Genomic DNA, 15853 nt, shown 5'->3' with positions numbered 1-15853 from the left:
GGGAAATTTGGTCTCTGCATTTATCCCAATCCGTGAATTAGTGAAACACACTCAGCACACAGTGAGGTGAAGCACACACTAATCCTGGCGCAGTGAGCTGCCTGCAACAACAGCGGCGCTCGGGGAGCAGACTCTTGACAGAAAACCTCCTTGCGCAAATTGTGGGATTGTGTGTAAATACAGATTAGTTATACACAACGATTGATACATAAGGGCCCTGTGTGTTGGATTCTACACTGTAAACCCATAAAGCCCAATGGGTTGGCCCGTACTGTAATCTTTTAAGTCTTAGACTCTCATGACCCCAACCCCTCACCCTCTCAGGACCTTCTGATAGGCTGTCGATCTTAGTTTTTTTCTTCCTGTTTCAACCCATTTTAGCCTCCATGATGGAGGCCTCATGTGATTAAGCTTGGTCTACTTGCTGTGCTGAACAAGCTCACTTGACTTTCTCTGCATCAGCTCATGTTGGTTTAGCTGATGTTTTACATTTTGATGAGGCAGAAAAGTGGACATCTCCGTTGTAACGAATCATCTATGTTAATTATCCTAGAAAATTCACTGAAATGACAGCTTAAACTGAAGAACTATTTTGTATGTTGAATCATTGAAAATGTGTAAACTTTGAAGAGTGGCTTATGCAAAGGGCTTTGCGGAAATATAAGGCTTTTCTTTAAATATTATGGCCTGTAAATCAGCCCATCTTACACAACCTGCTGTTGTTGTTGTGCCCTGTCATGGGTCCCAACTTGAGAGAGGGACACAGTCTGGTTGCAGGGAGGTGGATTGTACAAAAGTTCCTGACAGATGATTGACACAGGCCCACTTATTCGCGCTGGCAGCACGGCACTGTGGGCATCCATCGAGGAATGGACCGTCATGCTGTTAGCTGCTGGAACATGAAACAAGGGGATGTGGTGTGTATGTGTGTGGTTGTGTGGGTGGCTGAGTGAGTGTGTGGAAGGGGGACAACGTAGAGATCTAGGGAGGCTTACTATCTGTGTAGCTGACAGTTTTTAATGCACCGCAGTGACCTTGCCTGCAAGGACATAAGCCAGATGGATGTCACAGTAACTCAGTGTGGATAGGAGACTAGCATCTAAATCAGAAGCTGAAAATCTACCCTGAAAATTAGGTTGTGGGCACAGATGGTAGTTTTAGGCCTTTAATGTAATCCCTGCTGATGAAATGCATTTAAATTCAACTGCATTCCTACCTGAAATATTTAATTAATTCTAAAAGAGTATTTTGACATTTGGTAAATCCTTTTAGACACTAGCCAGTTCAGCATTACTGATTGTACACCTTAGCCAACTGCCAGAGCAAAAACATCACATCCAACTTCTGACTCTCAGTGACTCACTGACTTGTAAAAAGCTGTAAGCAACTGCAATATCAGGAAATGGATAAAGACCTGTAGCTATTGTAGCCTATGCATGATGTCAAGAAGTGAGGTGAAATCCAGCCTCATTGATCAAAGCAACACATCGTTCTTGGATGTGTTGCTATTAATGCACATGTAATGTTACTTAATTACATATTTAAGGTGGTAATTCCATGACAAGGTAATGACCAAGTAATATTTTGAGCCCATATTGTCTATTACGGCAAATTATGCAAACTGCCTCTAAATGCTCCCAATAATTTGGGCTGTAATTTGGTGCAATTAAGAGTAGTGGACCAATTGGTTCAGCCCTACAGAATGGTATTCTGCAATTGGGGACATTGATGTTGTTTTAAATAGGGTTGGGCACCGAAACACGGTTCTAATATGGCACCGGTGCCGATGCAAACGGTAGTAACTGCATCAGATAACAACGTGGATTTCGGGGCTTCATTTCGGTGCTTAAATAGCGTTTTTTTTTTTTTTTACACGATGCATCACTGCATGTCATGCGCCATCTCTAACGTCTTAACGTCTGATAGCAACACATCCAGATACAGTTAGCTAACATAAACACCAGAGGGGTGCACCCCATAGGCGAGGGGACAGTGTTTGACAGCTTGCGTGAGCCCAAGTAGCTTACTTTAAAGCGATATTCAAAATCTAGCAGTGGGCCTAACTACACACAAGCAACAGGCTATTTAACAACATCAACAGTAGCCTATACCTTACACAATATCCTTGCTAATGCGCTAACTTATTATTTGAAATGTTATCAGCAAAGTTGTAAGGTGAAAACTTTATTTCACGGTGTGTTCAACATAATGACATGATATTAATCTTTCATGTGCATGAGGCCCATATAGCATCGTAATGAATATGAAGATCATGTTAAAAGTTAGCTGGCAAAAACATAAATATGTAGGTTACATACCTGATGTCACTGAGCTGTCAAAGAGGCTACGAAACCATCTCCGTATGTTATCGCTAATTAAACTCAGCTGACTGGTGTTGGCGCATAGCCATAATTGCTGTTAAAATGCCTACTAGGCTAGCGCTGGAAATCTACATTGGGGGTTGAACCCATTTAATCGATTGGCCTAGAGGGAACGTCAATATGGAGGTCCAACAGGTTCTCCTCGTAACAATGTAGTTTTTGTGTCTCCTTGTGGCTCTCTTCAACCCTCAACCGTTTTCTTGGTTATGGATTTCCTTGGAAAATGAATGATTGACCTCCACCAGGTCTCTTTCTTCGTCATCTTTACTCAAACACTGTTTTTAAATGTGCTCAATAGCTTGCACATGTTATTGAAGAACATATCTTGCACATGTTATTGAAGAACATATCTTGAAATCTTATTTAGATTAGACTCTATCCAGTGGTCAATACCAGACTTTTTCCCATGGCCTCTGTAGAATTTCATTCAGAAATTCAGAAATCATTGTATTGTACTGTATATGTAATATGTAATGATTATAATGTGGTGTTTGTGTACAGGGCACTGAGATGCATGGTTCACCTTGAAAGTATTATGTTGCAGTCTGGAATTATTATTATTTTTATTTTGTTTGTGTTTTGCAATCACAATCAAGGCCTTTGTGGAAAAAAGTGATAAGGTAAGGACGTCTGTATTTAGAAATCACCTATTTCCCAAACCAACTATTTCCCTCAAATACCATCGATCTTCCAGTGATCAGACATATCATAGTGTACCATGAGTCATTCTTTTAACTAGTTTCTCTTAGACACTTCTTTGCCTATAGGAAAAATCACCAGTATTTAGTAGCATGTTCTCACATGAAGTGAAACTCCCTAAAAGGAATTCAGAGGAAACACAGCCAGCTCAGTGGAGTCAGTGGGCATCCCCTATTCTGATGACAGAAATCCAAAGACTTCCTGTTTATTTTGGAGAGGAAGATGGAGGTGAAGTGGGAGGCAATGAGGAAGTGAGGAAGGGAGAAGGGTGGAGCAGTTGAGGGGTGGAGCGGGGGTGGGCTGGTCATTCGGGGGCTTTCCATCCTCTGTGTTGAGAGAAAGGGGGGGGGGGGGGGCTATGAAGGAGAATTAAGGAGAATGCTATTTAGTGTATATCTTATGTATGAGACCCAGACCAAAGTCTCGAAACAACAGCAATTCAGTTTGTCTTTTGTTTGCTTGTCTTAAAGTTTGTAGGGCCTCTCCAACAGATGAGCTGTAGTCTGGTTCCTTGCGGGGCCTGATTTGCCTGCAGTGAGTTCTGTAGGAGGTGGACAGGGGAGGGCCGTTGGGCTAATGGTGGGAAATGCAGCTGCAGCTTGGGGAGCCTGGGACTTGAGGAATGTCGTTAAAAAGGAGGAGTTCTGCTCTGCGAGGCTCGATCAGTAAACTCTGTGTACGTGTGGGTGGGTGTGTGTCTGTGTGTGCGCCGTTGTACAAATTTTAAATCAATATTCGTGTCAATGTGTGTATGTACTGTATTCAGTAATGTAGTTATGGTGTATATTCCAAAGATCATTTCTGTTTGAATAGTTACAAAAACTGATTTTTGCATAGACTTCTCTGCACTGACTGAATTGCACAGGTGATTCGCTCGAATATTTTTGCACAATAGAGGAGAGAGGGTAACACTGAAGGTCGAACTAGAAGTTGTTACCCAGATATCCAGTCAAATTAGCATGCCAAACAGCTAAATATATGGCCCTAATCTGAATGATTGACAAAGCCTTTCATCTATCTGAAGCTAATTTAATAATTGGGCAAATCAATTTCCCAATTTAACACCAACAGCAAAACCTTGAATGCAAAACATTAATGAGTCAGCTCAATACCTCTACATTCCACATGATAATTCATACGCGAGAACTTGCCTGCCCATTTAAAATAGGGCCCTTAATGCCATTCATTGTTAGGAGGCAGCACTAATTTAATTAAAGGAGAATTCCGGTGTGATATTGACCTAAAGTGTATTGAAACATGATACCGAGTGTGAACGTATGTCTCATAGCCCATCTCGGCTTGTCCCCTGCACTCCAAAATCTGGCGCTAGTTAGCCGATGCTACCAACAGCTTTTTCAATAGTGGTGCTTCGGCATCGGGCTAGCCATGCAAATAAATCACTGTTTTACACCCATTTACGAGGCTCAATGTATCTCCACACTTCATTGGTAGACTTCCGAGGGCCCTGACATTTAAAACGAGACATTGAGAACTTTGAAAAAGCACTGGTAGTTTACTTACAAGACGATTTATACAGACAGTATCTTCACGAAGTTTAGCGTTTGCAGCCATCTTGAATTTAGTCACGATAAGTCGAGCAACGAGTAAGAATGAACAGGTATGATGAGGGATCAGAGTCCAAAAATAATTCAGTGGAAATGCATGGATTCCAGTTGCTGCTACTGGAAGAAACTGGAATCCATGCATTTCCACTGAATTATTTTTGGAATTTTGGATTGCAGCCAGATTTTGGAGTGCAGGGGACAAGCCGAGATGGGCTATGAGACATACGTTCACACTCGGTATCATGTTTCAATACACTTTAGGTCAATATCACACCGGAATTCTCCTTTAAGTATAAACATTTGGCATGTTTTTATGTACTGTCAGGTCGTCTACATATAGAGATAAATTACTTTTGATGTGAGAATTACACCTGACAGGCAAACCTAACAATTTGCACATGGATCTTCCTTCCACAGCCAGTTGAGAATGAGAAATACAAACCAAGTTTAGGGTAGCATGAGAACAAATAATGTGTGGTTTCCAAGAGACAGGTGGTGGGTCAGCTTAACCCATTGGTTCATTGTACTTATTTACCTACATGTTTTTTTTTCCTGTCAATTATGTGAGGCCTTGATTATTGTTATAAATTGCACTTTCTCACATAACAGCAACGAGCGCTTAACCTAGTCAGGATGTAACAGCATTAGGGGCGGCATTGGCTCAGGAGATAGATAGAAGAGTCATTGGGCAACCAGGTTTGCAGTTTGAGCCCGGTTTCTGCTGTCCCTGTCGAAGTGTCATGTAGCAAGACACTGAACCGCAAACTATTCCCGAGGTGCAGGATGGTGCCTAGCATGGCAGCCTCCACCATTGGTGTGTGTATGTGAATGGTAGAATGTGAGGCATGAAATTATATATGTAGTATATATGTATAAGTATATATACTTTTTTGATCCCGTGAGGGAAATTTGGTCTCTGCATTTATCCCAATCCGTGAATTAGTGAAACACACTCAGCACACAGTGAACACACAGTGAGGTGAAGCACACACTAATCCCGGCGCAGTGAGCTGCCTGCAACAACAATTTTTTTTTTTTTTATTATTATTATTTTTTTTTTTTTTTAAAGTAAGTAAAGTGCTTTTGAGTGCTTGAAGGAGAAAAAAAATGCAGTCCATTTCCCATTTACCATTCTGGGAAAACATAGTAAAAGTGCTCAATAATTACCGTAAGAGGAGGACACCAGAAAGAAATAAGGGTATGGAATGTACAATACACCTGTCATTATATATAAGTATTTCCGCCCATTTTCTCCCACCAGTATGCCATTGTTCTGATACAGTTCTCTGTTATTAGATTGCAAAGAGCCCCCCCCCCCCCTTGTTTGTCAGTGTTGCCAATAGAGTAATTTGCTCTGGGCATATGCATTATCAAAGTGTCAGGCCTATTCTATAGCATAAGCAAGATGTGCAGCCTTATAATTGTACTGAATGAAGTGTTGATTGGAGGTGTCAAAATGTGAGGAATGTATTTATATACGCTCAGAGTATGATCATAAAGAGGCTGTCACAAATGCCATTGAAAGCCAAGAACCGAGTTTTTCTCCATTTGTCCTAATTCTCCCTGAGCCCCTCATCAGGCCATGTCAGATTAAAAACTCATTTTCATAAGCATCAGAGGAAAGCATTAGCTGTCTAAGTAAGGTTAGCGTCGTTGGGCTGTAATCTTAGACGCCTGTGGACATACCCTGTCCTTATCGGGGGACTTCTGCTCATCAGAGATGTTTCCTCCGCAATTTTTCCCTTTGGAGACTAAAATGAATGTGTTGCCATGGGGCTCCAATCAGACCTTAGAATACCATAGCACAAGAGCCCTTTTAAGCTGGCTGTCCCACTTCGACACACACACACACACACTCTCACTCACTCTCTCTCTCTCTCTCTCTCTCGCTCTCTCTCTCTCTCTCATTCACTCTCACTCAATCACAATAGTGAAAGGAGGCTGAAAGGATGCTGCTTTATCAAATATAGATTGCTCCAGAAAGATACATGAACATAAAGACCATTCTTTGGTGCCAAAATTGGCTTGTTCTCACTTTGAGTTGGATATGAGTGATGTATCTAATCAGTTTTAACGTGTGGGTGTGCAATACAGCTTATGTTGGAATGGGAAAGGCTGGGGTTCAATACTGCATCTGTGACCAGTATAGGCTATAACACCATTCTAATAATACTCCCAGATTTGTTCTGGATAGCCATTTTTGTCTTTTTGATGTGTTTGTCTTTGAAATTGCTGTTGTGCTCTTGGAGGCATTCACAATCACTACCCCACTCCGTAGTAGTTCTGTCTTTCGTTCTACATTTGTTAGGCAACTTGTCATATGTTTGTTTGTTTCAGTCCGAACACAGACGTGAAATTGAGTCCATTTCCGGATTAGACATGGTGCCGGTGCCAGCTTTTGCTGGCAGCAGAGATGGCAGGGTTAACGCTACTGTGCCAGCTGGCGGTGCCCATCCCTAGATGCCTGCTGGACGGACTCTCTGTGGCCCCTGTGCCCCGTGGAGCACCACTGAGGCCCCTGTCTAGTGCATCTCATTAGCGCAGTAATCAAAAACCTGCTCCTCCTGTGGAGACTGACACCAGCCCAGGGCAGACAGGGAGAGAGAGAGAGAGAGAGAGAGAGAGAAACAGTCATGCTAATAAAGCTCCTTTGAATTTGAATTTGAGAGAGGGAGAGATGGGGCTGGAAACCAGATGCGTGACCGACACAGGCGCTGTTCGTCCACTGGCTCTGATAAGAACTTCAGAGCTGATGACTATATTTGTTTGTGTGCGTATGTGAGAGAGAGACTGAAAGTACTCTTTTTTTTTCCTTCTTTTTTTTACAGAATTGGAGGCCAAGGAGGCCTGTGACTGGTTACGGGCGGCCGGGTTTCCCCAGTATGTGCCGCTATATGAAGGTGACTCATTTTTTTTTACCCTCAGATTCTCTCCTCTTCTTTTTCTCTTTCTATCTCCTCTCTCTATCTTTGCCTTTTTGTAGTTCAAACATTGGGCCTGTGAAGTAATCCTGCATGACTGCACCATAGCTTAGTGTGATGGGAAATGGAAGGGGCTGAAGTCCCTTCATTCCCAACATTTTCCATTCCCTCTATTTCTTTCTCTTCTCTCTCTCTCTCTCTCTCTCTGCCCCATCTCTCATTCTTTCTATCTTTCTTACTCTTTCTTTCTGCCCTCCCTTCTGAGGGTTATGGCATTTGGTTACTGTTGGTGGGGAAGGGAAAGAGAGAGGGTGCAGTTCTGTCAGTGCCAGTGAGCTAATCTTTGACAGCAGAGGTACTGTAGACCACAATGGGTTAGGAGAGACACAGACACGCGGCCAGATGGTCCGGATCCCTTTAGAGCAGGGGTGTCAAACTCATTTTCATAGAGGGCCGCATCATTGAATTTTTAGGTTACTGAGGGCCACATAATCGGCGAACATGTGCATGGTGCAACCATGAAATCTGTATTGTAGTATGGTTTATTCAAAATTGGTGTGAAATAATGGTCCTAACCACTTTAAAACAGTGTGGCTGAAATAAAAAGCAAACATAGCCTACAACAGTAACATTTCCAAATGCAACTTCTAGGCCTATTAGTTAACAACTATCATTGATGGACTGACACTGATGAGAATAAACTGCAGTCAATAATGTGCATAACAATGTGCATAACACTTGTTTGTGCTCACCACAGAGAGAGAGAGGGAGAGAGAGCACACCCATCCCTCCCACCCCCGCAAGAAAAATTCACGCGTGGACAATATTTGTCCGTTTCCCGTCCGTGCATTGCAAAAAAGTAGCCTACATAGCGCAATAATACAACAACGTCTATGATGACCTGTTCATTTAGACAACTTGATACAGCCCTATAGCTAAAGTTACCTTTAGTTTTGTTCTAGCCTACCGTGACGTCTGGCTTTAAACAGCTGTAATGCAGTCTAACGTTCTGACAAGCACACCAATTGCCTACCTTGTTCTTGCCCATCTGGAATAACTCCTCTAGCTTTGCTGCCTCTATCCTTTCTGTTTTCGTTGTTTAAACGTGTGATATCCATGAGGAGTAGGCTATTGAGTTAGTGAATTAGCTCAACATTGTGCGCTGATAACCATATATAGATAGCTGAGTAAAAGAAAATAACAAGTAGCCTAGTTGCGTGCCTGTGTGCGTATTCTGTCTCCTGCTCAAACAAAATGTGTGCTCGTTAATTTTGATAAAGTAGCTAAGGATACTGTGCATAGTTGGTAAGGTATGGTGGGCCAATTTGGTGTGATACACATTACACACACACACCAGGGAAGTTTTCTCTCGTTGTTGAGTAGCCTGATGGCGCCTGTTTTGAACAATATGCTACGGGATATGCCCTAGACAGGTTGACACACAAAAAAACAGGGACTGACGTGCAGGCCGTTTAAAATCATCATGTGGGCCGTACATGGCCCGCGGGCCATATGTTTGACACCCCTGCTTTAGAGCCATGACCCTACGTTCTGAACCTCAGCCAGCGTGCCCCCCCCTTCCCTCCCCCGCTGGCTGAACACATGCTGGCGTGGGCAAAGCCAATAGCCACAGCCGATGTTGTTTGATCCGCAGCCATAACAAAGCTGATTTTGTTATATGGATGATGGATGATTGTGTTCATTCTCCGACAGCTCTTTGCCCAGCGTTGCATGTAAGGATTATGCGTATTTTCAACCTCTTACGTGTATGTGTCACTTAATATTCATTTCTATACGTGCTGTAAGGCTGCGTGTACAAATCCGCTTGGAGCTCCAGTGGAATTTTGATTTGCGAAGAGAAATCTCGGGCTAACCATTGATGTGCCGTAAGAAAGGTTGGGAATAGGCACCCACCAGCCCAGCACTGAACTCTGATCGTGGTAAACAAAATTGGATATTTTAGGCAGTAAAAGCCCCGGTAAGAACCAAACTAGATTTTGTTCAGATTTACACACCTATGGCTACTGAAAAATGTAAGGCTCATTTATCAAATGTTATTTTGAAGTATTAAAAAACATCGTTGTTTTAGAATTTGCGAACAAAATGGTTGGTAATTGGCACGTTTACGATATGAAATCTGGATGCTGATCAGGCCATTTGAGTGTGAAAACTGTGTTGTCCATGTGTAATCACACAGGTCTTTTTGGGTAGTGTAGTCTCTTCTAAAAATTAGAAATTTTGGGTAGTGTAGTCTCTTCTAAAAACTAGATGTACCGCATAGCGGTACACAATATGACCGCCGCTCAGTCCTGTACATCCGTTCCGCGAAAATAAATCCCACTTCAATTTGTCTCCATATTTTACTCCATCCCCCACTCTTGAAACTTTTGTGTATGCTTGTTTGGCATGCCTGAGTGTGTGTGTGCGGCTGCACAGAAAGTAGCCTACTGGTGCTGAAAAGGTGAATAGATTGTAGAATAGCCATGTAGCATTGTTATAAAACCTTTAAAATCTCTAAACAATCACAAGTAGGGCAGTTCATCACAGTTCATCCATTGCAACTGGATTGATGAAAGGTCACTTACACCTGTAGGCTACATTGTATTTGGGAAAAGCAAAAGGTATCAGCATAATGTTATTTATTTATTTATTTATTTATTTATAAATAAACAAAAACATCTCTGTCAGTTCCATGCCGTTTTCAACAGCTATCAAAAACAAAGGTCATTTTTGGATGGATGGATTTTTTGTGAATGTTTCTTCTTCTACATAAGATTTTAGTCATCTTTAGTTCATGTAATACTTTATCGTCAATGCACAAATTAAGTAACAGTAGTCCAAACGTTATTGTTAATGCACAAATTGAGTAACAGTAGTCTGAAACGAAATGCTGTTTTACATCTAACCAGTGGTGCAAATAACTGAAATGGGCCTTGATGAAATGCGTCGCTAGACTGTTCAGACACATTTTAACGGGCCAAAGTTGAAGAGCTTTTGTCCGTTATTGTTAGTGCAAATATAGGCTGATTCATGTCCCCTTGCATTGTTTAACTGAGGTCCATGGCTAGTCTGGCTTTCATCAGACCAAGCTCAATCTTTTAAGAAATAAAAAAAATAAATAGCGGGCAGATCAGGCTGGGTTCACCCAGCCTAGTCCATAGGCACCCGATATTGTTTAATTTTCCGATTGAGATATCCACGCTCTGGCTATTCTAAATGCAAAAATGCATCAGGTAGTTATGACAAAACTGTAACTAACAAACTAGATCCTAATAAAAAAGCTGTTAGCTTCCCTAAGCTACAGGTAGGCTTATAAGGTAGGGCTATTTACAACATAAATTGTCAATAGGCTATGCTGGCGACACAAATAAAATCTCCTTTGGAAACCAATGGCTTACGCCTTACAGTATCAAGCGGACTTAAACTGCCATATCGTGGCGAAAAGTTGTAATAAAATTCACGCAGCTCCATGAGTCAAGGAAAGCGCGAATGAAGTAGCCACTTCTAAATGGGACCCACTACACAGTAGCTTAAGGTGTGTTGCTAAAGCAGCCATAATGAAATGAAGGTGTCATTGTTTGGATACTTCACACACACATGCTTTTTAATTTCACAGACTACAACTACCAAGCTGGAATCAAAGCACATCGATTCTCCTCTCACACCCTGCACTGCACGCACTTAAAACAAAATAAACAGGCGTCTCAGTCTCACGCATGTATAGGCAAAACTGTATCAGACCGGTGTAATGTTGGTAAATCTTCCATTGCACAGTAGCACGTGCAACAAATGACAGTCGAAAGATACAATTACAGTGCTGCTATCAATTTGCTTGGTATAACCACATTTATAGTTTTCTACAAATGCAATCAATCAAATTGGCCTCCATCAACCAACGCTAACGGTAACATTACCTATAGGTCCTTATTAATATTATAAGATTAACGTACCTGCAGTAAAAACCAAGCATGTCCGATAAACATCCTCAGATTTATTTCGGCTTTAAGAAGAAATGGGAATTACATTTCATGTGAACATCATCCTATCCTTATTAGACGTTCTCTGCGGTAAACTACAGTCCTTGTAGGAAGCGTCCATTGTTTTTCCAACCCACTTTTAACTTCCAACAAAATTACGTCTCACTGCAACGATGCGCCATCTAGTGGACAAACGACTACTTATCGCCAAAACTGGAAATGCAGCCATGATGATGATGATGATGAATATTTATTTTGGCTTTCTTTTAATCCTACTGAATTTGTAATTATGTATCGGCCGTTCTAATACCGATAGTATGTGGGTACCTGTGGGTGTGTGCATGTGTATATGTGTGCACCGCCATCTACATGCCAATGAGTGTACGGTCACTAAATGTACACATAACCTAATTTTTTTTAGACCCCCCCCCATGGATGAAATTCTACGAAACTTGGCATACCCCCAGAGAATGCCAGGTCAATCATACACATAAAATTTGGTACAGTTCTGAACATCTTAACTGAAGATTGGGGCGATTTAAAGCAGAATAATATTGCATTTTCATTTTTTACCGCAAATCACAATTGAGTGATGAGTGATTATGGGCCAGATTGATTTTGATTGATTTTTCCATAAAAGTCTAGTGGGGCTACATACCCACCAAATTTCATGTGCCCCGGTGGTTCGGTGTCCCGGGTATCGTTGACCAAAAATTCAGGAAGTAGATGACGGGGTGGGGGACTTTGACAATCCCTATATGACAGCTTCGCTAGCTTAGCGGCTGTCATAATTATTTTTAGGTTAAAATTGATATTCTAGTATTCTAGATCATTTTTCATTGTTTCTATAGGAGATATCCCACAATTTTCAGTGCCATCAGCCGGGCCAAAATAAGTAGGTGTTTTCAGTGGTGTTTGTCTCTGTGCAGCTGGAAGGGGAAGCTGGCCGAGACAAAAGAGGGAAATGTGACGTGTGAGGAATGCAACGAGGCACCGCGGGCCCTCCGCTTCAGATCCGCACACCTGGCAACCACAATGTGGCCCAGTCCAGCTGGCGCTCTGCATGCTTTTAAAAGTCGTCTGCAATCACACCTGGTTGCCAGGTCTGCGGCAGGCCTTTGACGCTGCCGTTGCATGCCTGTCCTGTGGTGCGAGCGCCTTTGTCTCTGCATCAGGTGTAAGGGGGTGGGGGTGTGGATAGGGGAAGGTTGGGCCTTGTTAGTGTGGTGTCCGCCATCACTCAGACTTGTTTGTGATTGTGAAAGGTACCAAAGGGGATAGCGAGACTGCAAGGACACCTGTGTTTGACAGGCAGTGCCAAGCAGCAGCTTTGGCTGAAAAGCTGTAGGATGTCTCATTACCAGGGAAGAGCTCGTGGCCCATCTCAAGTTTTATTTTTTTTTTTTTTTTAAAGCGCTCGTCATTCCCTGTCTTAACATTTTTCTCTTTCATTCTGTTAGTGGTTTTGATTGCTTGAGTGTTTGTTTGTTTGTTTGTTTGTTTGTTTGTTTTCTGCGTTTCACATCTACAATCTCCTTCTCCTTTTTGTCTTAATACAATTGTTCTCTTTTGTTTTGTTTTCAGCCACACATTTCCCCATCGACATTGCATCTGTTAGAAAGGACCATGAATTCCTGGACCAGGACTCCCTCAAATCCCTCTGCAGGTAATCCTAGGGGCTGTGAGACGCTTCGCACACACAGGCTTTATAATTGGCAGTGTGCACTCTTCAGGGGAAGGTGCAACTCAGGTGGAAGGCTTTGCATCCAGTCTTCCAGACCTACTGTAGTAGTCTGCCGCAGTGACCCAAGTTTTCTACTGGTAGAAGATGAATGCACATAAAGATGCATAGCTTTGAGCATTATCTTTCTTTCTCTCTATATCTCTCTCACTGGTCCCTCCTTTCTTCCCTCGTTCTTCAATTCCGTCTTTTTTTATTTTTTCAAAGAAGCACAGCACAAGGCGAAGGTCTTGAGGCAGGTAATGATATTTGGTTGGTTGTTATGGGTGCTCTTGAGCTGCTATGAGAGAGAGAAATGGGGAGAGTGGAGATAAAAGAAAGGTGGTAGTTGGCCATGGGGGGAGGGGAGTGTGAAAGCAAGTGAGGAGAAGGAGAGAATAAGGGAGGGAGAAGAGGAGGCAATGACCAAATCTCCAATCCCAATGGTCCAGTAGCTCAGAGGCTGAAGCGCGTGGTGTATCTAATGATGTTTAGCTGGAGCATCTGCAACGCTGAAGACCTGTCATCCTGAATCGGTTCAGTGTGTGTGAGTGTGAGTGTGAGTGTGAGAGAGAGAGAGACTTGTATGTGTGTGACTGATAACAAGAAAAATATAGACAGATGGAGCAGACTTTCACTTCAGTTAGAAAATTGGTATAATGATCAACAAAGTTCTGCCCATTTCCGTAGCTAATTTATTTATTTAGGTTTTCCTGTTCTTCTCATTGTTTTACTTTGCTTAGCCTGCACTTGCTTTCAGAGTACTTGAAGAAAATCTATATTATCAAGCACCTTAATGATCCGAAGACCTAATTGATTGCCCGGATGGATTTCCGTTCTGCATTTGTAATCATGGATTCAAAGTCTGCTTTATTGTCAATTTCTTCACATGTCAAGACATACAAAGAGATCGAAATTACGTTTCCCACTATCCCACGGTGGAGACGAGACATTTTACCAATTAGGTCCACAGACAAAACATAACATTCAATTAAATAATATAAAAGTAAATAAGAAGGCACATACGGTGAAGAAATAAGAGCAGCAAAAAATGGGTTGAAATTGTGCAATTGTGCATACAGTGGACAGTCAATAAATAGTGCAAAAGTCAGGCCAAGAAATGGCTGAGGTAGTTCTGTTTGACTTAAGTATGCAAGTGGCATAGTGGTGCAAGTTATGTAAGAGCAGCAGAAGTGTGTTCAGAAGTGTTTTCAGGACACAGGACAACAACAACAAGTTGCAAAGTGTACAAGTGGAGTAGTGCAAGTGGAGTAGTGCACGGCAGCCATTGTGGGTCCAAAAGTCCAGGATGTTATGTGGCTGAGTGGGAGAGAGTTCAGCATCCTAACAGCCTGGTGTATGAAGCTGTTGGTGAGTCTGGTGGTGCGCGAGCGCAGGCTTCTGTACCTCTTCCCAGAGGGCAGTGGATCAAACATTGTGAGCGGGGTGACTTGCATCACTCACAATTGTGGTCGCCTTGCGGGTGAGGTGGGAGGTGTAAGTGTCCTTCAGGGAGGGGAGTGAAGCGCCAATAATCCTTCCAGCTGTGTTCACTAACAGTGTGTGTGTGTGTGTGTGTGTGGGGAGGGGGGGGGTCTACTATTAGAAGCCTGATATAAACCAGTGGAAGCACATTATTAGCTGTCCTCAGTTGTGGTCAATAGCACTATTCAAAACACCCAATTCATCTAATCTTTTTCAGACTCAAATGCCATATGACCTTCAGCCAGGTGCCCTTCCTGCTATGCTCCTCCCACTTCTCATAGTGACAGCTGCTGTGTCATGAACTTCTTCATTTCTGTTGGGTCCTCCTCAACTAGCGAAAAACTGCTGATGACAAAGCCCAAAAGCCCATGTCAAGGCATTCTTTCATCAAAGCGGCTTTAAACTACAAGTACATGTCAGGTTCCTGGGGAACTGTTTGAGTAATTGTTCCTGGGATTTAATTAATTCTTCTTCTTTGTTACTTTAAAGCAATCAGTGTTCATGGGCGGGGGGGGTTAACTTTAGGGCCTGCAAGGCGTCTATGATAAATGGGCATATCAGCATATAAGCAATGCAGGCATTCACAGAAAACGGACTATAATAAAATACATCTTTTGTCTTCCAACACACAAAAAACTATATATATATATATATATATATATAAAAAAATACATCTGGCTAAACAACACTTTTTTTTTCACTTTTTTCCCCACCTAAACACACACACTCTCTCTCTCTCTCTCTCCCCCCCTCCCTTCCTCCATCACCTTTTCTTTTCTCGTCTTTATTTGTGTGTCACTACGTTGCCTCTCTGAGTTACAATGACTACCAGCCAATCAGATGCGTGATTGGTCTTGGGTATTCCACCAGGCCCAATGTGCTTATGCCTCACAGACACAGTACTTCCATTACTATATCGAAAAGTGACAGAGTGGAACTGGAGAATAAGCCCTCTCTGACGATGGGCATCCATTTTCACTGACAGCTTATAACGTTACGCTGCAATGATGGGTTCAGTGAGTCCGCTCTCGCTGCAGCTATCAGCACTCACCAGAATGAAATTCAAATCATTGCTAACCATTTCTGAACATTCGTGAATCAGATT

At 42.4% G+C, this 15853-nt stretch overlaps 1 protein-coding gene across 1 annotated transcript in view; it reads left to right on the top strand.

Annotated features, from left to right (window-relative positions):
• The window catches only part of stard8 (StAR-related lipid transfer (START) domain containing 8), a 59204-nt gene that overhangs the window by 20898 nt on the left and 22453 nt on the right, over positions 1-15853 (top strand). Inside the window, 2 exon segments of the mRNA XM_042093565.1 lie at positions 7474-7545; positions 13128-13209. Coding sequence (XP_041949499.1) covers positions 7474-7545; positions 13128-13209 — 154 coding nt within the window.

The sequence above is a fragment of the Alosa sapidissima genome, chromosome 5, assembly GCF_018492685.1.
Source record: "Alosa sapidissima isolate fAloSap1 chromosome 5, fAloSap1.pri, whole genome shotgun sequence".
Taxonomy (NCBI): Eukaryota; Metazoa; Chordata; class Actinopteri; order Clupeiformes; family Clupeidae; genus Alosa; species Alosa sapidissima.
The sequence above is the reverse complement of the archived record's forward strand: the minus strand, read 5'-3'. Positions and strand labels throughout refer to the sequence as shown.